This window comes from Anomaloglossus baeobatrachus, chromosome 7, assembly GCF_048569485.1.
Source record: "Anomaloglossus baeobatrachus isolate aAnoBae1 chromosome 7, aAnoBae1.hap1, whole genome shotgun sequence".
Lineage (NCBI taxonomy): Eukaryota > Metazoa > Chordata > Amphibia > Anura > Aromobatidae > Anomaloglossus > Anomaloglossus baeobatrachus.
This window is the reverse complement of record NC_134359.1, coordinates 246,001,916-246,026,460: the sequence shown is the minus strand read 5'-3', so window position 1 is coordinate 246,026,460 and position 24,545 is coordinate 246,001,916. Positions and strand designations below refer to the sequence as shown.

General features: G+C 51.0%; 1 protein-coding gene across 1 annotated transcript in view; it reads right to left on the bottom strand.

The window, feature by feature from the left end:
* Nucleotides 1-367: 367 nt before the first annotated feature.
* POLR3E (RNA polymerase III subunit E) overlaps nt 368-24,545 on the bottom strand; it is a 189,131-nt gene continuing 164,953 nt past the window's right edge. Inside the window, exons 19-21 of the mRNA XM_075318009.1 lie at nt 16,571-16,648; nt 9,289-9,414; nt 368-3,868 (exon numbers count right to left, since the gene is read on the bottom strand). Of these exons, the coding sequence (XP_075174124.1) occupies nt 3,812-3,868; nt 9,289-9,414; nt 16,571-16,648 (261 nt within the window). The 3' untranslated portion in view covers nt 368-3,811. The remainder of the gene's footprint in view (nt 3,869-9,288; nt 9,415-16,570; nt 16,649-24,545) is intronic.

Genomic DNA, 24,545 nt, shown 5'->3' with positions numbered 1-24,545 from the left:
AACCTATACATGTTTGGTGTCTACAAACTCGCACCGACCTCAGGCATCACAGCGAGACATTAGTTTTACCATATAGTGAACACCGTGAATAAAACATCCCAAAAACTATTGTGCCATCACACTTTTTTTGCAATTTTTCCACATTTGGAATTTTTTTGCTGTTTTCCAGTACACCATATGGTAAAACTTATGGTTTCATTTAAAAGTACAACTTGTCCCGCAAAAAACAAGCCCTCATATGGCAAGATTGACAGAAAAATAAAAAAAGTTGCGGCTCTCTGAAGAAGGGGAGCAAAAAACAAAAACGCAAAAACGGAAAGTGCCCCGGGGCTGAAGGGGTTAAAGAATGAATGAATGAATGAATAAATGTCATACAATTCTGGCAGCTTTATTTACATAAAGTAACAATTTACATTTAATTTTTCATGTAAAACAGAATTACTCAAATATTAAGCAAGTTTTTATTTATCTGAACTTTGATATCCTTAAAGGGGGTTGTCCAGCATGGTTTTCCTAAAGATAGACCCTCACGGATCTGATATTGATGACCTGACACAGTGATCAGCAGCTGAGGCCAGGAGTATGTGGAGCCAGAATAGCGCCATATGCCGTGTACTGGCCATTCTGAGTTACTGCAGCTCAGCTTTATTACAGGGCATCCATCGGTCAGTAGGATCAGCCCATATGGGCAGGTCATAGGAAGCTGAATAAAATGCTACCTCCATATCTGCAATCCCATATCTTATTCCAGAGAAATCCACATATTTCTTATACATACAGTAAACTAACTTTCTATGGACCGAACACAGATCTCCCCTAGAATTTACCCTCAGAGCTTATGTTAAATAAAAGGGGGCATTACCAGTGTGAGACATGTAATGACTGACATTCTGCTCTCCTGATCTAACTGCAGAGCTGTGTGTGATTGATTCTAAGGGGTACTTTGCACACTACGACATCGCAGCTGCGATGTCGGTGGGGTCAAATCGAAAGCGATGCACATCCGGTGTCGCTGTCGATATCGGAGTGTGTAAATCGTTTTTGATACGATTTCGACGCTTTTGCGCTCGTTAAATCGTATCATCGGTGTTGCGTCGGTCATTTCCATAATTTCGGAAGGACCGATGTTACGATGTTGTTCCTCGTTCCTGCGGCAGCACACATCGCTGTGTGTGAAGGCGCAGGAGCGAGGAACATCTACCTGCGTCCTGCGGCTCACGCCGGTTATGCGGAAGGAAGGTGGTGGGCGGGATGTTTACGTCCCGCTCATCTCCGCCCCTCCGCTTCTATTGGCCGCCTGCTGTGACGCCGCACGACCTGCCCCCTTAGGAAGGAGGCGGGTCGCCGGCCAGAGCGACGTCACAGGGCAGGTAAGTCCGTGTGAAGCTGCCGTAGCAATAATGTTCGCTACGGCAGCTATCACAAGAGATGGCATGTGCGACGGGGGTGGGGACTATCGCGCTCAGCATCGCTACCATCGGCTTGCGATGTCGTAGTGTGCAAAGTACCCCTAAGACTGGAGTCACACTTGCGAGTGCCTCGTACGTAACTTGCGCATGTCTCGTCTTGCATCGCATCACCCAACCCGGCCGCACACTCTGACAGGAGCGGGTCAGCTTCATGTATTTTTATGCAGGTGAGACGTCAGGATCGTGTCCGGCTGTGACGGGTGATGCGATGCAAGACACTTGCAAGTGTGACTCCAGCCTAACTGACATCTGCAGGTTCAGCTTTTATCTAGCCACTGTTGTAATATTGTTGTAATACAGCAGAGCTGTGAGAGCTGCAGCAAATGTGTTTGTAAGGAGACAAAGCTCAGTTCTACTGTTCTGTGTTCTTACATGTCTCACACTGGTAACGCCTCCTTTCATTTAGAATAAGCCCTGGAGGCAGAATCTTAAGGAGATTTGTAGACAGCTTGTAAGTCTTCGTTCACTTACATATACCCATGGTCCTGTGTCCCCCAATAAGGCGAGAGAGAAACTTGGATTTCTCTGGAATAACACATTGGATCGCAGATGACCATGATATGGGCTTCTTTAGCTTCGAAAAAAAAGAAGCCTCAGAGAAGATCTCAACTATACGTGTGAGCAATGCAAAGGACTGACCTATAACTTATTCCTTCCAAAGGATGAGGGAACATTCAGTACAGGTGGAGAATAGACGATTCATGCAGCTAAATAGGAAAGGGTTCTTTACAGTTAGAGCAGTCACACTGTGGAATGCCCTACTACAAGAGGTAGTAATGGCAGATACTATAACAGCTTTTAAAAAAAAGGGCTGGATGATTTCCTCACAACAAATGGCATTGTTGGTTATCAATAATCTAGTGATGGGGAACATATAACTGGTGGCGAAAGGTTGAACTTGATAGATCCAAGTCTTTATTCAACCTATATAACTTATTTTTCAGCTTTCTATGACCTGCATGCCCATATAGATGGCTTATCAGAGTTGATCCCACTAATAGATTCCCTTGAAAAAAAAAGCAACTGTTCATTAAAAAATTACTTATTGGTTAAATAAGGTTATTGTGTTCAGTATTTTTTTAATTTGTTCTAAAGGTTGTCTTTAGAAAAAGAACAGTGATCAGTGTGAAAGTTGCATGATTTATTTTAGACTCATTTTTTGTAGTTCAGGAAAAAAAAAAAAAATCACATGAACATTAGCCACAATGAACCCTATCTTTTGCATTAATGCATCTAATGAGCGTGTGCAATAGTCATTGTGAAGGGATGGGGAGCAGGGTTGGTTAACTAATGTCATCACCTTTTGTGATTGGTGGTTCCTGTGTTATCCGCTGTGCATAGAGGTCTTACCTGTCATTGTAACCCTGCTATATAAAATGTGCAAAACGCAAACATCTCAAATAAGTAATTTTCTGATGATCGCTATGTGGTATGAGCTGCTGCGCTGTTCTACAGGATTTTGGACTCCCATCAGTCTGATATTTATGATTTTTTCCAAAGATAGGCTAGTCATATAAAAAGTTGTAGACAACCCTACCTACCGTAATAAAAGGCAAAACATAAAAAAAGCATTAAAGGTAGATGTATACACCACACATATCATCCAAAATTACTGACCCCGCATTCAATGCAGAGGAACTAAATGATTCTATTATTTTATCCTTATAAATATAACAATTTAATGTAAACTGGATGCAGAGGCAAATAATGAAAGCAGCCGGCAATGGATCAGGCCTAGTCACCTTTATTTATTATTGTGTGCTTACCAATAATGACATCATTAGGAACCGGTGACATCACACGGTACCTCATTCCCAGTGATGTCACCAGCTCCAGTTCTATTATTGGTTCCGCTGCGTCCACTCCCAGCACGTGGCGGCCGTGTAGACCGACAGCAGCAGATCCGCGGGACGTCTTCCTTTTTTGATAGACACATGCGCACTCCTCTTTTCTTGCAGTTCATCCTTACGAGCAATCGATTCAGGCCGCTATTAAAGTCATTATTTTGTTTGTGTACGTCGCTCAGCTTCTGATGTTGGCACGTGTGTAAACCTAAAATTCACCCATCCTTTCGTCAACTGGGCGCGCGTATCAATGTGAGGTTAGAGAACAAAAGAGGTTTGTTTTTTTTAAAAAAAAAAAAAAAAAAAGCAAATAAAGACCTCGAAGAGCAGCGTTCTTCCTGGGAACAGTCGTCCATCCACAGACCACACAGCGTGCTGCATCCTCCGCCTTTGGTAACGGTTTGGTGACGGTGCAAGGACCCAACAGGGCGTCATCCAGAACAGATGTGATCTGTGCTTAGGCCACTGTATTATTCTACTGCCGCCTTCCTGGGACCATCAGGACTGTACTGTTCCTTTAAGATACCACATACTGCCGTAACACACACAACAGTCCTGGGAAAAGAGAACACTGACATTAATATTCCAGGGTCTAACAGAAGATGTCCAGCCTTCCTATCTAATATATAAAGCGGAGCGTGAGTGAGCATGAGAGTGTGAGTGAGTGTGTGCGCTTTACAGTTATTCACCAAAAAACCTGCCTCCAATAAAGTCAATGGAGCTGGGACAATGCAGCCAGAACTTCACAAGAATGTGCAGCCACACCCTTGAATTGAATGTTGGCATGTCAGAATGCAGCTGGAGGAAAGAGAGCCGGCGAGACAGCCGGAGGAAAGAGAGCCGGACAGACAGAGACGGGGAAAGAGAGCCGGACAGACAGAGACGGGGAAAGAGAGCCGGACAGACAGAGACGGGGAAAGAGAGCCGGACAGACAGAGACGGGGAAAGAGAGCCGGACAGACAGAGACGGGGAAAGAGAGCCGGACAGACAGAGACGGGGAAAGAGAGCCGGACAGACAGAGACGGGGAAAGAGAGCCGGACAGACAGAGACGGGGAAAGAGAGCCGGACAGACAGAGACGGGGAAAGAGAGCCGGACAGACAGAGACGGGGAAAGAGCCGGACAGACCGAGACGAAGAAACAGACAGACAGACCGAGACGAAGAAACAGACAGACAGACAGAGACGGGGAAAGACAGACAGACAGAGACGAAGAAACAGACAGACAGACCGAGACGAAGAAACAGACAGACAGACAGAGATGGGGAAAGAGACAGACAGAGATGGGGAAAGAGACAGACAGACAGAGATGGGGAAAGAGACAGACAGACAGAGACGGGGAAAGAGACAGACAGAGGGGGAAAGAGACAGACAGAGGGGGAAAGAGACAGACAGAGGGGGAAAGAGACAGACAGACGGGGAAAGAGACAGACAGACGGGGAAAGAGACAGACAGACAGACGGGGAAACAGACAGACAGACAGAGGGGGAAAGAGAGAGACAGAGGGGGAAAGAGACAGACAGAGGGGGAAAGAGACAGACAGAGGGGGAAAGAGACAGACAGACGGGGAAAGAGACAGACAGACGGGGAAAGAGACAGACAGACGGGGAAAGAGACAGACAGACGGGGAAAGAGACAGACAGACGGGGAAAGAGACAGACAGAGGGGGAAAGAGACAGACAGACAGACGGGGAAACAGACAGAGGGGGAAAGAGACAGACAGAGGGGGAAAGAGACAGACAGAGGGGGAAAGAGACAGACAGACGGGGAAAGAGACAGACAGAGGGGGAAAGAGACAGACAGACAGACGGGGAAACAGACAGAGGGGGAAAGAGACAGACAGAGGGGGAAAGAGACAGACAGAGGGGGAAAGAGACAGACAGAGGGGGAAAGAGACAGACAGACGGGGAAAGAGGCAAACAGACAAGGAAAGAGGCAAACAGACAAGGAAAGAGGCAAACAGACAAGGAAAGAGGCAAACAGACAAGGAAAGAGGCAAACAGACAAGGAAAGAGGCAAACAGACAAGGAAAGAGGCAAACAGACAAGGAAAGAGGCAAACAGACAAGGAAAGAGAGACAGACAAGGAAAGAGAGACAGACAAGGAAAGAGAGACAGACAAGGAAAGAGAGACAGACAAGGAAAGAGACAGACAGACAGAGACGGGGAAAGAGACAGACAGAGGGGGAAAGAGACAGACAGACGGGGAAAGAGACAGACAGACGGGGAAAGAGACAGACAGACGGGGAAAGAGACAGACAGACGGGGAAACAGACAGACAGACAGAGGGGGAAAGAGAGAGACAGAGGGGGAAAGAGACAGACAGAGGGGGAAAGAGACAGACAGAGGGGGAAAGAGACAGACAGACGGGGAAAGAGACAGACAGACGGGGAAAGAGACAGACAGACGGGGAAAGAGACAGACAGACGGGGAAAGAGACAGACAGACGGGGAAAGAGACAGACAGAGGGGGAAAGAGACAGACAGACAGACGGGGAAACAGACAGAGGGGGAAAGAGACAGACAGAGGGGGAAAGAGACAGACAGAGGGGGAAAGAGACAGACAGACGGGGAAAGAGACAGACAGAGGGGGAAAGAGACAGACAGACAGACGGGGAAACAGACAGAGGGGGAAAGAGACAGACAGAGGGGGAAAGAGACAGACAGAGGGGGAAAGAGACAGACAGACGGGGAAAGAGACAGACAGAGGGGGAAAGAGACAGACAGACAGACGGGGAAACAGACAGAGGGGGAAAGAGACAGACAGAGGGGGAAAGAGACAGACAGAGGGGGAAAGAGACAGACAGAGGGGGAAAGAGACAGACAGACGGGGAAAGAGGCAAACAGACGGGGAAAGAGGCAAACAGACAAGGAAAGAGGCAAACAGACAAGGAAAGAGGCAAACAGACAAGGAAAGAGGCAAACAGACAAGGAAAGAGGCAAACAGACAAGGAAAGAGGCAAACAGACAAGGAAAGAGAGACAGACAAGGAAAGAGAGACAGACAAGGAAAGAGAGACAGACAAGGAAAGAGAGACAGACAAGGAAAGAGAGACAGACAAGGAAAGAGACAGACAGACAGAGACGGGGAAAGAGACAGACAGAGGGGGAAAGAGACAGACAGAGGGGGAAAGAGACAGACAGACGGGGAAAGAGACAGACAGACGGGGAAAGAGACAGACAGACAGACGGGGAAACAGACAGACAGACAGAGGGGGAAAGAGAGAGACAGAGGGGGAAAGAGAGAGACAGAGGGGGAAAGAGACAGACAGAGGGGGAAAGAGACAGACAGACGGGGAAAGAGACAGACAGACGGGGAAAGAGACAGACAGACGGGGAAAGAGACAGACAGACGGGGAAAGAGACAGACAGACGGGGAAAGAGACAGACAGAGGGGGAAAGAGACAGACAGACAGACGGGGAAACAGACAGAGGGGGAAAGAGACAGACAGAGGGGGAAAGAGACAGACAGAGGGGGAAAGAGACAGACAGACGGGGAAAGAGACAGACAGAGGGGGAAAGAGACAGACAGACAGACGGGGAAACAGACAGAGGGGGAAAGAGACAGACAGAGGGGGAAAGAGACAGACAGAGGGGGAAAGAGACAGACAGAGGGGGAAAGAGACAGACAGACGGGGAAAGGGGCAAACAGACAAGGAAAGAGGCAAACAGACAAGGAAAGAGGCAAACAGACAAGGAAAGAGGCAAACAGACAAGGAAAGAGGCAAACAGACAAGGAAAGAGGCAAACAGACAAGGAAAGAGAGACAGACAAGGAAAGAGAGACAGACAAGGAAAGAGAGACAGACAAGGAAAGAGACAGACAAGGAAAGAGAGACAGACAAGGAAAGAGACAGACAAGGAAAGAGAGACAGACAAGGAAAGAGAGACAGACAAGGAAAGAGAGACAGACAAGGAAAGAGAGACAGACAAGGAAAGAGAGACAGACAAGGAAAGAGAGAGACAGAGACAGACAAGGAAAGAGAGAGACAGAGACAGACAAGGAAAGAGAGAGACAGAGACAGACAAGGAAAGAGAGAGACAGAGACAGACAAGGAAAGAGAGAGACAGACAAGGAAAGAGAGAGACAGAGACAGACAAGGAAAGAGAGAGACAAAGATCGAGAGAGACAGATACTGGGAGAGAAACACAGAGACAGTTACTATCCTGGGCAACACCGGGTGCTACAGCTAGTAGGTAATATAATCTGCCTATGGCAATGTTTGCAGTTATCTAATGCCATCTTAAAAGAGAGTTTGTTATTTAATCTTACTGCAGTATGAAGTAGAGAGCCTGATTCCAGCCATGTGTCACTTATTGGGCTGTCTGCCGTAGCTTCACTACAACCAGTGTGTTATCAACAGAAAATTATGGCTACTGGACTACTACTTGTCTCATGCAGGCGAGTCAGGCTAATTCGTGCAACCTCGAAAGCTAGACCTAGTGTGAATGTGCAGGTCTAAAAGCGGGAAATCAGACTGAGGATAAAGACTGGCGACACCAGAAAAGGGTGCGGTTATATAGGCAAAATGAATGTTTAAAGCAGACCACACATTGCTTGCATTGCCCATTAAAAGGAACCTAAACACACTATTAACCTGCATAGATGGGGTTAATCGGCAGGTTAATAGCACTCCAAACCTGCCTGACACCTGCATGTTAAACCCCGCAACCGGGAGAAAATCAATCCTCCGGGCAGTGTTCTGATTTCAGTCATGGGGCGTCATCAACAAGGGTTTAGTCACCGTTCTGTGTATGTTGACAGTGGCGGTCGCTGCCCCCCCTCCCCCACACTGACTGACAACCGCTCAGCATTAGAGGAAGCTGTTAGTCAGTGCCGGGGCACCACCGCTCTCCATACACAGAGTGGTGACTGAAGCTGACCAGCGCCGCCTCCATGACTGAATCCAAAATGCTGCCGGGAGGATTAAAGTTAATTTCCTGCTGGCAGCGGGGTTTAATGTGCAGGTTCCAAATGCTATTAACCTGCAGATTAACCCCATACATGCAGGTTAATAATGTTTTTCCATGTGACAGGTCCCTTATAATATGGTCATAACAAACCCATCTAATGATCAGAAGTAAGTGACCCCTCTTAAAGGGGTTGTCCTGCCTTGGGATACAAGTCGGCAATCGCTATGTAGCTGCAAAATTGGAATTCTCAGTGCGCGCGCCGTCAGGAATCTCAGATTACAGTGCCGGCTGCTTGTGGGTGTGTGACCACAGGTATGTGGTTTGGAAAGATGCAGTCACGTGCGGACTAGATATGTGCGCCTTGCGCAATACAAATATATGGTCTAATGTCAAGTCAGAATGTGGCCAGAAGTATGCCCTCGCATACGTACGGTCACTTGACATACTGTTCCCGTAGAATCCTAACAGTGTGCGCACTGTGTCCTGTGAGGATTCATAAACCTGCAGTTAAAGAGTGACTGCTGACTTGTACCCCAAGGCCATACAACCCCTTAAAAAGCAATGAGCATTTCTGCAAGGTTTTCCTATTAGGGAATGTTAGAACAGGTTGCAATTTGTAGTATACAGGAAGATTGTTCCATCACCAGGAGCAAAACAGTAACAATGCAGAGACTTGACAAGAATCTGCATAACTAATTATGTGCTAAATAGTTGCAAGTCAAATTTATGTATGAGATGGCCAAGATGATTTTCCATAAAATGAAGGTAGTTGCACGCTCAAAGCTGTAGTGGATGGTGAGATATGGAGCCTGAAAGTCAGAAGTACAAAACATTGTTACCCTTTTGCTCGTCAGTGTTGGAGGTAGTGTCACTTGCGGTATTTTGTGTGTCCCAATGCGTCGCTGTACGCATTGTACAATGTAGTGAGAGCATAGCGAGAAGCCTTTCGGCATGAGAAGAGTTAAAGAAATCACTGCTGGTAAACACAGAACTTAGCAGTTAAGCCAATTATCACACTTGACAGAACGGTGCTTACAAGACGTCTCCTTGCTTTCACACTTCTTACCTTCAGCACCTTGTCCAGCTGAGGCTTACTGAGACTTTCCCCAAACTCCTGGCTCATCCGTGTCTGGATCGCGTTCCTCCGCATCCTGTGGACCTTGGAGAACAGTTCCAGCAGGGTTTGTCTTTCCTATGGCAGAAATATGTAATGGTTCATATTAACCAGCAGGGGGCAGATGACCATGTACGGCTACAGGCACAATGGTGGAGAAACCCATTGAAATCAAGTGTCAAGGAAGAGAAGGATCGGGCATGTCCGATGTCAGACTGCCCATCCTTTATGCTCTTGGTGAGAAAAGCCGCTACTAGAGAAGCCGAGATCTAGGTGTTAGAGAGGTGAGAATTCATTTGCAGGAGCCAGCAGGCTACACCACTCATCTTCTGGCCATGGAGGAACAAAGAACACAACTGTCTCCATCTGGGATCAATGAGAGTCCACCGATCTAGTGGACACGTGATACCAGGTTTAGGCTGGAACCCCCCTTTATGTGCGTCTCTAGTGTGAACAGTTCATTAAATGGAGATCAGTCATCAGTTCAGAGAAGAAGGGAATTTTGTTTACTTACCGTAAATTCCTTTTCTTCTAGCTCCAATTGGGAGACCCAGACAATTGGGTGTATAGCTACTGCCTCCGGAGGCCGCACAAAGTACTACACTTAAAAGTGTAAGGCCCCTCCCCTTCTGGCTATACACCCCCCCGTGGGAGCACGGGTCCCTCAGTTTTAGTGCAAAAGCAAGAAGGAGGAAAGCCAATAACTGTTTCAAAAACAAATTCAATCCGATAAACAATATCGGAGAACGTAACTTATCAACATGAACAACATGTGCACCCGAAAAACAAATACCCTAAGAAAAAACAGGGCGGGTGCTGGGTCTCCCAATTGGAGCTAGAAGAAAAGGAATTTACGGTAAGTAAACAAAATTCCCTTCTTCTTTGTCGCTCCTAATTGGGAGACCCAGACAATTGAGACGTCCAAAAGCAGTCCCTGGGTGGGTAAAAGAATACCTCGTGATCGGGCTGTCAGGCAGCCCTTTCTTACAGGTGGGCCACCGCCGCCTGCAGGACTTGTCTACCTAGGCTGGCATCCGCCGAAGCGTAGGTATGCACCTGATAATGCTTGGTAAAAGTGTGCAGACTCGACCAGGTAGCCGCCTGGCACACCTGCTGAGCCGTAGCCTGATGCCGTAATGCCCAGGACGCACCCACGGCTCTGGTAGAATGGGCCTTCAGTCCAGAAGGAGTCGGAAGCCCAGCAGAACGGTAGGCGTGAAGAATTGGTTCCTTGATCCACCGCGCAAGGGTGGATTTGGAAGCTTGCGACCCTTTATGCTGACCAGCGACCAGGATAAAGAGTGCATCCGAACGGCGCAGAGGCGCCGTGCGGGAAATGTAGATCCTGAGTGCTCTCACCAGGTCCAACAGATGCAAACCCTTTTCAAATTGGTGAACTGGATGCGGACACAAAGATGGTAAAGTGATATCCTGATTGAGATGAAAGGAAGATACCACCTTGGGAAGAAACTCTGGAATTGGACGCAGTACTACCTTGTCTTGGTGAAACACCAGGAAGGGAGATTTGCAAGATAACGCCGCCAGCTCTGACACTCTCCGAAGAGACGTGACCGCCACCAGAAAAGCCACTTTCTGTGAAAGCCGAGAAAAGGAAATCTCCTTCATAGGCTCGAAAGGTGGCTTCTGGAGAGCAATTAGAACCTTGTTCAGATCCCAGGGTTCCAATGGCCGCTTGTAAGGGGGAATGATATGACAAACCCCTTGCAGGAACGTGCGTACCTTAGGAAGTCGCGCCAGGCGCTTCTGAAAGAATACGGATAGCGCAGAGACTTGTCCTTTAAGGGAGCTAAGCGACAAACCTTTTTCCAACCCAGACTGCAGGAAGGAAAGAAAAATAGGCACTGCAAATGGCCAGGGAGAAACTCCCTGAGCAGAGCACCAAGATAAGAATATCTTCCACGTTCTGTGGTAGATCTTGGCGGAGGATGGTTTCCTAGCCTGTCTCATGGTGGCAACAACATCATGAGATAAACCTGAGGTCCCTAGGATCCAGGACTCAATGGCCACACAGTCAGGTTCAGGGCCACAGAATTCAGATGGAAAAACGGCCCTTGAGACAGCAAGTCTGGACGGCCTGGTAGCGTCCACGGTTGTCCTACCGTGAGATGCCACAGATCCGGGTACCACGACCTCCTTGGCCAGTCTGGAGCGACGAGAATGGCGCAACGGCAGTCGGACCTGATTTTGCGGAGCACTCTGGGCAACAATGCCAGAGGTGGGAACACATAAGGTAGTCGGAACTGCGACCAATCCTGAACTAAGGCGTCTGCCGCCAGAGCTCGGTGATCGTGAGACCGTGCCATGAAAACCGGGACCTTGTTGTTGTGCCGTGACGCCATCAGGTCGACGTCCGGCATCCCCCAGCGGCGACAGATCTCCTGAAACACGTCCGGGTGAAGGGACCATTCCCCTGCATCCATGCCCTGGCGACTGAGAAAGTCTGCTTCCCAGTTTTCCACGCCTGGGATGTGAACTGCGGATATGGTGGATGCTGTGTTTTCCACCCACGTCAGAATCCGCCGGACTTCTTGAAAGGCTTGCCGACTGCGTGTTCCCCCTTGGTGGTTGATGTACGCCACCGCTGTGGAATTGTCCAACTGAATCCGGATCTGCTTGCCCTCCAGCCACTGTTGGAAGGCTCGCAGAGCAAGATAGACTGCTCTGATTTCCAGAACATTGATCTGAAGGGTGGACTCTCTCTGAGTCCACGTACCCTGAGCCCTGTGGTGAAGAAACACTGCTCCCCACCCTGATAGGCTCGCATCTGTCGTGACCACCGCCCAGGATGGGGGTAGGAACGACTTTCCTTTTGACAATGAGGTGGGAAGAAGCCACCATCGGAGAGAGTCCTTGGCTGCCTGAGAGAGGGAGACATCCCTGTCGAGGGACGTCGACTTCCCGTCCCATTGGCGGAGAATGTCCCATTGTAGAGGGCGCAGATGAAACTGCGCGAAAGGGACTGCTTCCATTGCTGCCACCATCTTCCCTAGGAAATGCATGAGGCGCCTCAAGGAGTGGGACTGGTTCTGCAGGAGAGATTGCACCCCTGTCTGCAGAGAGCACTGCTTGTCCAGTGGAAGCTTCACTATCGCTGAGAGAGTATGAAACTCCATGCCAAGATATGTTAGTGATTGGGTCGGGGTTAGATTTGACTTTGAAAAGTTGATAATCCACCCGAAACTCTGGAGAGTCTTCAGTGCCACGTCCAGACTGTGTTGGCATGCCTCTTGAGAGGGTGCCTTTATAAGTAGATCGTCCAAATACGGGATCACGGAGTGACCCTGCGAGTGCAGGACAGCTACTACTGCTGCCATGACCTTGGTGAAGACCCGAGGGGCTGTTGCCAGCCCGAAAGGTAACGCTACGAACTGCAGGTGTTCGCTTTCTATAACGAAGCGTAGAAAACGCTGATGCTCTGGCGCAATCGGCACGTGAAGATAAGCATCTTTGATGTCTATTGATGCTAAGAAATCTCCTTGAGACATTGAGGCTATGACGGAGCGTAGAGATTCCATCCGGAACCTCCTGGTTTTTACGTGTTTGTTGAGCAACTTTAGATCCAGGACGGGCCGAAAGGACCCGTCCTTCTTTGGCACCACAAACAGATTGGAGTAAAAACCGTGACCTTGTTCCTGAAGAGGAACGGAAGTCACCACTCCTTCCGCCTTTAGAGCGGCCACCGCCTGCAGCAGAGCATTGGCTCGGTCGGGCGGTGGGGAAGTTCTGAAGAAACGAGTTGGAGGACGAGAGCTGAACTCTATCCTGTACCCGCGAGACAGAATGTCCCTCACCCAACGGTCTTTGACCTGTGACAGCCAAATGTCGCCAAAGCGGGAGAGCCTGCCACCGACCGAGGATGCGGAGAGAGGAGGCTGAAAGTCATGAGGAAGCCGTCTTGGTAACGGTTCTTCCTGCTGTCTTTTTTGGGCGTGACTGAGTCCGCCAAGAATCTGAGCCTCTCTGATCCTTTTGAGTCCTTTTGGACGAGGAGAATTGGGACCTGCCTGAGCCTCGAAAGGACCGAAAACCAGACTGACCCCTCCTTTGTTGGGGCTTGTTTTGTCTGTGTTGAGGTAAGGATGAGTCCTTACCCTTGGAGTGTTTGATGATTTCATCCAAACGCTCCCCAAACAATCGGTCACGAGAAAAAGGCAAACTGGTTAAGGACTTCTTGGAAGCAGAATCTGCCTTCCATTCTCTCAACCACAGGGCTCTGCGCAAAACCACGGAGTTGGCTGACGCCACCGCCGTACGGCTCGTAGAGTCCAGGACAGCATTAATCGCGTAAGACGCGAATGCAGACATTTGAGAGGTCAATGGTGCCACCTGCGGGGCAGATGTACGTGTGACCGAGTCGACTTGTATAAGCCCAGCTGAAATGGCTTGGAGTGCCCATACGGCTGCAAAAGCTGGCGCCAACGACGCTCCAATAGCTTCATAGATGGATTTCAGCCAGAGCTCCATCTGCCTGTCAGTGGCATCTTTAAGTGCCGCTCCATCTTCTACTGCAACTAAAGATCTAGCTGCAAGCCTGGAGATTGGAGGGTCCACCTTGGGACACTGGGTCCAACCCTTGACCACGTCAGGGGGAAAAGGATAGCGTGTATCTTTAAGCCGTTTAGAAAACCGCTTCTCAGGATAAGCGTGGTGTTTCTGGATTGCATCTCTAAAGTCAGAGTGGTCCAGAAAAGTGCTTAATTTACGCTTGGGATATCTGAAATGGAATTTCTCCTGCTGTGAAGCTGCCTCCTCCGCAGGAGGAGCTGGCGGGGAAATATCTAACATCCTATTGATGGACGCTATAAGATCATTCACTATGGCGTCACCATCCGGTGTATCCAGATTGAGAGCGGTCCCAGGATCAGAATCTTGATCAGTTACATCCGCCTCATCACCCATAGATTCGTCCCGCTGGGATCCTGACCAGTGAGACGAAGTTGAGGGCCCCTCATAACGAGCCCGCTTAGGTTGTCTGGGACTGTTGTCTGAGTCAGAATCGTCACCCTGGGGTGCATGTGACACCCCCGGAGCTTGGAAGTGTTCCAGCTGAGGGGGACCAGGGAGCAATGATGCCACAGTGTCCAAGGTCTGAGTTACTGGTCTAGACTGCAATGTTTCAAGAATCTTTGACATGGTCATAGACAAACTGTCAGCAAAAGCTGCAAACTCCGTTCCTGTCACCTGGACAGCATTCACAGGTGGTACACTCTGGGTCACGTCCAGCAGAGGCCCCGGCTGTGCAAGTTGCACAGGGGCCGAGCACTGCACACAATGGGGGTCAGTGGAACCTGCCGGTAGAGCAGCCCCACATGCGGTACAGGCAGCATATAATGTCTGTGCCTTGGCACCCTTGCGTTTTGCGGACGACATGCTGTTGCCTCCTTGTAATCTAGGAGGGTATATAGCCGAGAATCACCAGCGACCGTACAGTACAAAGTATTTGCAAACACAAAATACTCAGTATACAAACGGCACAAGTGGGGGTGAGCCCTTGAGGGCTGCTTACCGCCCGCTGAACAGCGGGTATGAGGCCGTAGAATCCCGTGTCTGGGTCTCCCCTCTGCAGCTCAGCGTGCAGGCAGGAATGGCTGCCGGCGTTCTGTGAAGAGGGGCGGACCGTGGGCGTGCCACAAACAAAGTGCGGGAAACTGCGTCCTACTGTGCCTGGTGTGAGGGCTGGAGTATGTAAAAAAGACTCCAGCCCTCAGCGCTGATGCTCTGTACAGCGTCCCGCCCTCCTCCTGACTGGCAGGTGCGGAGGCGGGAACGAACGAACTAGGCCGCAAAAGCTGGGGACTGTAGTAATAAGCGCGGCCGTGATATATGCACGGTCAGCGCGAAAGTCCCCGGCGCACCACAAGTCCCAGCCGCGTCGCAGTCCCAGCGGCCGGCGCGACCGTTCTCCCTGAGTCTACCCACTCAGCTAAGCTGAAGTGAGGAAATGGCACAAGCGCAGCAGCGCTGTTGTCCCCGGCGCACTAACACACCCAGCAATGCTGCGGTGTGCGCGCGTATGCACGGGGACACAGAGTACCTTGACGGAGCAGGGCCATGTCCCTGACGATACTCAGCTCCATATCCAGCGGCTTCTCCAGGGGCTGCGGATGGAGCACGGTCTCAGTACCTGGAGACCGGTAAAATCCCACTTCGCCCAGAGCCCTAATGGGGATGGGGAAGGAATCAGCATGTGGGCTCCAGCCTCCGTACCCGCAATGGGTACCTCAACCTTAACAAGCACCACCGACAGAAAGTGGGGTGAGAAGGGAGCATGCTGGGGGCCCTGTATGGGCCCTCTTTTCTTCCATCCGACATAGTCAGCAGCTGCTGCTGACTAAATAGTGGAGCTATGCGTGCGTGTCTGACCTCCTTCGCACAAAGCAAAAACTGAGGGACCCGTGCTCCCACGGGGGGGTGTATAGCCAGAAGGGGAGGGGCCTTACACTTTTAAGTGTAGTACTTTGTGCGGCCTCCGGAGGCAGTAGCTATACACCCAATTGTCTGGGTCTCCCAATTAGGAGCGAAAAAGAAGATACCATACTCCATCCTACCACCGAACGTCACCCAACCATCCTCCCACCGAACGTCACCCAACCATCCTCCCACCGCACGTCACCCAACCATCCTCCCACCGCACGTCACCCAACCATCCTCCCCCAACCGCACGTCAACCAACCATCCTCCCCCAACCGCACGTCAACCAACCATCCTCCCCCAACCGCACGTCAACCAACCATCCTCCCCCAACCGCACGTCAACCATCCATCCTCCCCCAACCGCACGTCAACCATCCATCCTCCCCCAACCGCACGTCAACCATCCTCCCCCAACCGCACGTCAACCATCCTCCCCAAACCGCACGTCAACCATCCTCCCCCAACCGCACGTCAACCATCCTCCCCAAACCGCACGTCAACCATCCTCCCCAAACCGCACGTCAACCATCCTCCCCAAACCGCACGTCAACCATCCTCCCCCCAACCGCACGTCAACCATCCTCCCCCCAACCGCACGTCAACCATCCTCCCCCAACCGCACGTCAACCATCCTCCCCAAACCGCACGTCAACCATCCTCCCCAAACCGCACGTCAACCATCCTCCCCCAACCGCACGTCAACCATCCACCCCCAACCGCACGTCAACCATCCTCCCCCACCGCACGTCAACCATTCTGCCACCGCATGTCAACCACCTTACCACCGCACTACATCTTACCTTGTCATACGTGTCCCCGCTGGTCCAGAGTGCAAATACTTTTTGTTCCTCAGGTGTAGCCGTGCTCTGAGGAGGGAACTAAGAACAAAAAAAAAATTCCTCAGAAACTGAAGACAAGACAAAACTCAAGTCATCAGCAGTACATTGTGGTGAACCATACTACTAAAGTCTGGACATTTAGAGAGCTTGTTCACAACTTTTACAATGATGGCGTACGCTTCGGATAGGTCATTATTGTCTGATCAGCCGGGGTCCAACACCCCACACCACCCCAATCAGCTGTGGTCGGTGCCAGCAAATGCTCAGTTCCAGAGCTGCCCCATTTTCGGATAGTGGCCGCAACTAGGTACTGTATATTAATAGGAAAGGGTTCTTTACAGTTAGAGCAGTCAGACTGTGAAATGCCGTACTGCAAGAGGTAGTAATGGCAGACACTATAACAGCTGTTAAAAAAAGGGCTGGATGATTTCCTCAGTACACACAACATTGTGGGTTATAGATAATTTAGTGACAAAAATGTATAATTGGTGGAGAAAGGTTAAACTAAATGGAGCTAAATACAAAAATAGAGATATCATTTCTTATATATTGGCACTTTGCAATACGCTGAGACTCCTGGAGATTTGCAGCACAGGGCTCCTGGTTTACAGCCTATGAATAGGCGCTCTGTTACCCAAATCTGAAGGAAAATAAAGGATTAACCGAGTCATTATTCCGTAATCAATGCGATGTAAAGATGATAGCAGGGAATTCTTTTGTGTCGGTGACCCAATTAGCCGAATTACATGAGAAGGTGCCTGGAACAATGCGAGCCTCTCAAAGAAAACATTCCTGTGCTCAATAAGCCGGGTTACTATTCCCTTTTCATTCTGGTATGTTACCCCCCTCCCTGTACGAGTACAATTGTGAACTGCATTAAAGGGAATCTGTCAGCAGGTGTTTGCTATGTAATCTGAGTGCAACATGATGTAGAGACAGAGATCCCAACTCCAGCAATGTGACACTTACTGAGCTGTTTCTTGCAGTTCTAATAAAAATCCGTTTTCTCTGCTGCAGACCTAGCAGTGCTCAGAACGCGGACTTCTTAACCCCGCCCCCACCAGTAATTGGCAACTTAGTAGACAAAGTTTCCAATCACTGGTGGGGGGCGGGGTTACACAGCAAGAGGACTATTCCTACTAGCCTGTAGTGATAATCTCCTCCTGATAAAATACACATTTTATTGAAACAACAAAGCCACAGTAATAAGTGACACATAGCTGGAATCCAAGTCTCAGTCCCTACATTAGGCTGCTCTCAATTTCATAGCAAAAACCTGCTGACCGATTTCAATTAAGGCTAGTTTCACACTTGTGTTGAACGGCATCCGTTTCACTGTGTTGTGTGACGGATGCAACGGATGCGTTGCATATAATGGCACAATGGATCGTACAAAACGGAAAGTTTTTTTTTTTTCTTCTTTACAGTTTTAGGCTACTTTCACACATCAGTTTTCTGTATTCAGGCACAGTCCTTTTTTTTCCTGATCCAACGGATCCTGAAAAAAAAGTGAAAACCGTATCCATCGGATCCGTTTTTTAACGGATCCGTTATGCCGGATCCGTTAAAAAACGGATCCGGTGGATACGGTTTGCATCCGTTTTTGCATCCTTTTCGTCCGTTTTTTGGCTGGATCCGTTTTGTTAATTACATTGGAGCATGCTCAGTTTAGAAAAACGGATCCGGCGGCCGCATCCGTTTTTTACCGCATTACGCCGGATCCGGCGTCCATAGGCTTCTATTGTAAAACACGCCGTATCCGGCGCGATGCGTTTTTTTTGCCGGACAAAAAAACGTTGCAAGCTACGTTGCCTCCGGCCGCATCCGGAAAAAAACGGATGCAACGCAAAGCCATCCGGTACAATCCGGTAACAATGCAAGTCTATGGGGAAAAAACGGATGCGGTACCGGATCCGTTTTACCCGTTTTTTTCCGGATTGAACCTGATGGCAAAAAACTGATGTGTGAAAGTAGCCTTACTGGCAGCAGACTATTGTGAACGATCAGCTGAGCGCTCTCAAAAGCCGGCTGCCAGACACTCAGCTGAGCGCTCTCACATGCCGGCGGCCGGGCGCGCTCTCACATGCCGGCGGCCGGGCGCGCTCTCACATGCCGGCGGCCGGGCGCGCTCTCACATGCCGGCGGCCGGGCGCGCGCTCACATGCCGGCGGCCGGGCGCGCTCTCACATGCCGGCGGCCGGGCGCTCTCACATGCCGGCGGCCGGGCGCGCTCTCACATGCCGGCGGCTGGGCGAGCTCTCACATGCCGGCGGCCGGGCGCGCTCTCATGCCGGCGGCCGGGCGCGCTCTCACATACCGGCGGCTGGGCGCTCAGCTGAACGTTCGGGCACCGAGAGACAAAACAAAGTTTCTGTGATTAAAAAAAAAAAAAAAAAAAATGAGCATGCGCAGTGAAAAAAATAGAGGATTCCGCCGCTCAAACAACGTTACATGCTGCGTTCCTTCCGCCCAGCGAACGCAACGCAGCGTCGGCCAGCGGAAGGAACGCAGGTACTTTTGGCACAATACGTCATCCATACAAGTCTATGGGAAACATTCCACCGTTTTCCAAAAGGGCGGATTGTGACGGAAGGGAAAAAACGCAAGTGTGAAAGTACTTTAAGAAGGAAGGGGGGGGGGGGGGGGGGGAGACAAAAAAAAAAATAAAAAATCACTGGAGGATGGTGAATCTCCCTGTATATTCACAATACAAGACTCCTGCTTGCACATGCGAGGGTCTCTCCATTCACTGCTATGGGAGGATAGCTGAGCATGCTCTATAAACAGTGACAAAGAGGTGCTACACTGAAGGAGATCCTGATCCCACATTTATAATGTAACCTATGGATATGCCATAAAGGTCCCTTTCAGGCTATGTGCACTTCTTAAGCATTTGCTGCAATTTTGTTATAACTGGCCATCAGAAAGCCGTCTCTTGTGACCCAGCAGAAACACCATTGTGCAGACAGGAAAAAAAGAGAATTTTGTTACTTACCGTAAATTCTTTTTCTTATAGTTCCGTATTGGGAGACCTAGACCATGGGTGTTTAGCTTCTGCCTCCGGAGGACACACAAAGTACTACACTTAAAAGTGTAGCTCCTCCCTCTGAGCTTATACACCACCTGGTAGCCAGTCCCAGCCAGTTTAGTGCAAAAGCTGAAGGAGAATAGCCACCCACAAGTAGAACCGAGTAAGAAAAGGAACAACCGGAGACTCTGTCCACGACAACAGCCGGTGATAACAGACGGAACAAGAAAATTGCCAACAGGCAACAGGGAGGGTGCTGGGTCTCCCAATACGGAACTATAAGAAAAAGAATTTACGGTAAGTAACAAAATTCTCTTTTTCTTCATCGTTCCTTTGGGAGACCCAGACCAAGGGACGTTCAAAAGCTGTCCCTGGGTGGGAATAAACAGAAAAAACTAAGAAGTAGGCGGAACCTAACTTCACAAGTGGGCGACCGCCGCCTGAAGGATGCGTCTGCCCAAGCTCGCATCTGCCGAAGCATGAGCATGCACTTGGTAGTGCTTCGAAAAGGTATGCAGGCTAGTCCAAGTGGCAGCCTGACATACTTGTTGAGCCGTAGCCTGGTGCCTAAAAGCCCAAGAGGCACCGACAGCTCTGGTCGAGTGTGCTTTGATCCCCGGCGGGGGAGGCACCTGAGTACACTGGTAGGCGTCCGAAATGGTCGATCTAATCCAACTGGCCAAGGTCGGCTTAGAAGCAGAGAGACCCTTGCGCCGCCCTGTGGTTAGCACAAAAAGAGAGGTGCACCGCCTAAGCGTAGCGGTGCGAGACACATAGATCCGGAGAGCACGCACCAGATCTAGAGTATGCAGCGCTTTCTCAAAGCGATGAACAGGGGCCGGACAGAAGGAAGGCAAGGAAATATCCTGGTTAAGGTGGAAGGGAGAGACCACCTTAGGAAGAAAGTCCGGGGTCGGACGGAGAACTACCTTGTCTTGATGAAAAACCAAAAAAGGTGACTCCGAGGAGAGCGCAGCCAAATCAGAGACTCTCCTGAGAGAAGTTATGGCAACTAGAAAGGCCACCTTTTGAGAAAGACGATACAAAGAAACCTCCCTAAGGGGCTCGAAAGGGGGTTTCTGCAATACCGTGAGGACCAAGTTAAGGTCCCAGGGATCCAAGGGCCGCCGATAAGGCGGAATGATGTGAGACGCACCTTGCATGAAGGTGCGGACCTGAGCCAGCCGGGCGAGACGCCGCTGGAACAGCACTGATAGAGCTGAGAGTTGTCCCTTGAGAGAGTTGAGGGACAGTCCTAGCTGCAGACCGGACTGTAAAAAAGAGAAGGGTCGGCAACGAGAATGGCCAAGGAGAATGGCCGGAAGAGCGACAACAGGACAGGAAAATTTTCCAAGTCCTGTGATAGATCTTGACGGAGGAAGACTTACGGGCCCGAGTCATAGTGGAGATGACTTCAGGAGGAATACCAGAAGCCGTCAAAATCCAGGGCTCAAGAGCCACGCCGTCAATTTGAGTGCCGCAGAATTCGGGCGGAAAAACGGACCTTGCGAGAGCAGGTCTGGACGGTCCGGAAGATGCCACGGCATCTCCACGGACAGTTGGAGCAGGTCCGGATACCAAGCTCGCCTGGGCCAGTCCAGTGCAATGAGGATGACTCGACGGCCCTCCATTCTGATCTTGCGCAGGACTCTGGGCAAGAGAGCTAGAGGGGGAAACACGTAGGACAGACGAAACTGGGACCAGTCTTGAACCAGAGCGTCCGCGGCGAAGGCCTGAGGATCGTGGGAGCGAGCCACGTAAACCGGAACCTTGTTGTTTTGACGGGATGCCATTAGGTCCACGTCCGGAGTGCCCCACTTGCGGCAGATTGACTGAAACACTGCCGGGTGCAGGGACCACTCGCCACCGTCCACGGATTGACGGCTGAGATAATTTGCCTCCCAGTTTTCTACGCCAGGCATGTGGACTGCGGATATGGTGGACTTGGAGTCCTCCGCCCATTGAAGAATGCGTTGGACCTCCAACATTGCCAGGCGGCTGCGTGTCCCGCCTTGGTGATTGATGTAGGCAACCGCTGTCGCGTTGTCTGACTGGACTCGAATGTACCTGCCCGCCAACAGGTGGTGAAAGGCTAGGAGAGCTAGAAGCACAGCTCTGGTTTCCAGCACATTGATTGAAAGGGCTGACTCGGACGGAGTCCAAGTGCCCTGTGCTCTGTGGTGGAGATATACCGCTCCCCAGCCGGATAGGCTGGCATCCGTGGTGAGAATCACCCAGGACGGAGTCAGGAAGGAGCGCCCTTGGGACAGGGAGAGGGGTCGAAGCCACCACTGAAGAGAGCTCCTGGTCCGTGGCGACAGAGCCACTAACCTCTGTAAGGAGGAAGGCCGCTTGTCCCAACAGCGGAGAATGTCCAGCTGCAGAGGACGCAGATAGAACTGGGCAAAGGGAACCGCCTCCATGGAGGCCACCATTTGACCCAGCACCTGCATCAGACGCCTGAGGGTATAACGGCGGGGCCTCAGGAGAGAACGCACCGCCAACCGGAGTGACAGTTGTTTGTCTAAGGGCAGCTTCACAAGTGCCGGCAAAGTCTCGAACTGCATCCCTAGGTACGTGAGACTCTGGGTCGGAGTCAGAGTGGATTTGGGAAGATTGACAATCCACCCGAATTGGGCTAGGGTGGCGAGAGTGAGCGAAACACTCCGCTGACAGTCTGCGCTGGATGTACCCTTGACCAGAAGGTCGTCCAGATAAGGAAGCACTGCTAACCCCTGGAGGTATAGGACCGCAATCACTGCCGCCATGACCTTGGTGAATACCCGAGGGGCCGTGGCTAACCCGAAGGGGAGAGCCACGAATTGGAAATGATCCTCTCCTATCGCAAAACGTAACCAACGCTGATGTAACACTGCGATTGGCACATGTAGATAGGCATCTCTGATGTCGATGGACGCCAGGAACTCCCCTTGGGTCATAGAGGCAATGACTGATCGCAGAGACTCCATGCGAAAATGCCGCACCCGGACATGCTTGTTGAGAAGCTTGAGATCCAAAATGGGCCGGAAGGTACCGTCCTTTTTTTTGGAACTAGGAAGAGATTTGAGTAAAAACCTCTGAACCGTTCCTGAGCGAGAACTGGGACAATCACTCCGTTTGCCTGCAAGGACGCCACGGCCTGCGAGAAGGCGGCGGCCTTGGAGCAGGGGGGAGTTGAGAGAAAAAATCTGTTTGGAGGGCTGGAAGAGAATTCTATCCTGTAGCCGTGAGATATGATGTCTCTCACCCACTGATCGGAGACTTGCTTTAACCATGCGTCGCCAAAGTGGGAGAGCCTGCCACCGACTAAGGACGTGGCTGGAGCGGGCCGAGAGTCATGAGGAAGCTGCCTTAGTGGCAGAACCTTCTGCGGTCTTCTGCGAACGCGCAAACAAAATCAGATGAGAATGCATGTGTGGATGTATGCCTCCTGACACAAAGCGATAAACTGGCTAGGACTGGCTACCAGGGGGTGTATAAGCTCAGAGGGAGGAGCTACACTTTTAAGTGTAGTACTTTGTGTGTCCTCCGGAGGCAGAAGCTAAACACCCATGGTCTGGGTCTCCCAAAGGAACGATAAAGAAAAGATGACGCTATTGTATGCTGCGGCAGAGATAAGCGGCCACAAGATATATATTTGGTGACGATCATCTTAAGGAAAACAATAGGAAGGCACAAGTTGACTTTCACCAAACCTATTTATCCTGAATATATTGAAGAAATTAGATCGCTAAAATGAAACAAATTAGGTTTCTTTGTTTTATACTCCCGTTACAGTTCTGCAAGTTTGTGAGGGTTGCGGTGCTGAACCCCCCCCCGACCGATCGCCTCAACCAAATCACTGCCCTGCAGAGTGTGCTCAGAGGTACTGCGCTCCTGCAAGAGCGGTGTACAGGAGAAAAGTCTAAGATCCTGCACATCACACAACCCCCCTGCAGCCCAAAGCCTGGTCCCAAGCCCTCCCCTCCGCGGCCCAGAGCCAAGCCCAAAAGCCCGCCTCCTGTGGCCCAGAGCCAAGCCCAAAAGCTTGGCCCAGAGCCAAGCATGAAAGCCCGCCTCCTGCGGCCCAGAGCCAAGCCCACCTCCTGCGACCCAGATGCAATCCCGATAGCCCACCTATTGCGGCAAAGAGGCAAGCCCGAAAGCCCGCCTCCTGCGGCCCACAGCCAAGCATAAGACCGCCTCCTGCGGCCCAGAGCCAAGCCCGAAAGCCCGCCTCCTGCGACCCAGATGCAATCCTGATAGCCCACCTATTGCGGCAAAGAGGCAAGCCCGAAAGCCCGCCTCCTGCGACCCAGAGCCAAGCCCAAAAGCTTGGCCCAGAGCCAAGCATGAAAGCCCGCCTCCTGCGGCCCAGAGCCAAGCCCGAAAGCCCGCCTCCTGCGACCCAGATGCAATCCTGATAGCCCACCTATTGCGGCAAAGAGGCAAGCCCGAAAGCCCGCCTCCTGCGACCCAGAGCCAAGCCCAAAAGCTTGGCCCAGAGCCAAGCATGAAAGCCCGCCTCCTGCGGCCCAGAGCCAAGCCCACCTCCTGTGACCCAGATGCAATCCTGATAGCCCACCTATTGCGGCAAAGAGGCAAGCCCGAAAGCCCGCCTCCTGCGGCCCACAGCCAAGCATAAGACCGCCTCCTGCGGCCCAGAGCCAAGCCCGAAAGCCCGCCTCCTGCGGCCCAGAGCCAAGCCCAAAAGCCCGCCTCCTTAAGCCCAAAGCCAAGCCCAAAAGCCTGCCTCCTGCGGCCCAGAGCCAAGCCCAAAAGCCCGCCTCCTGCGGCCCAGAGCCAAGCCCAAAAGCCCGCCTCCTGCGGCCCAGAGCCAAGCCCAAAAGCCCGCCTCCTGCGGCCCAGAGCCAAGCCCAAAAGCCCGCCTCCTGCGGCCCAGAGCCAAGCCCAAAAGCCTGCCTCCTG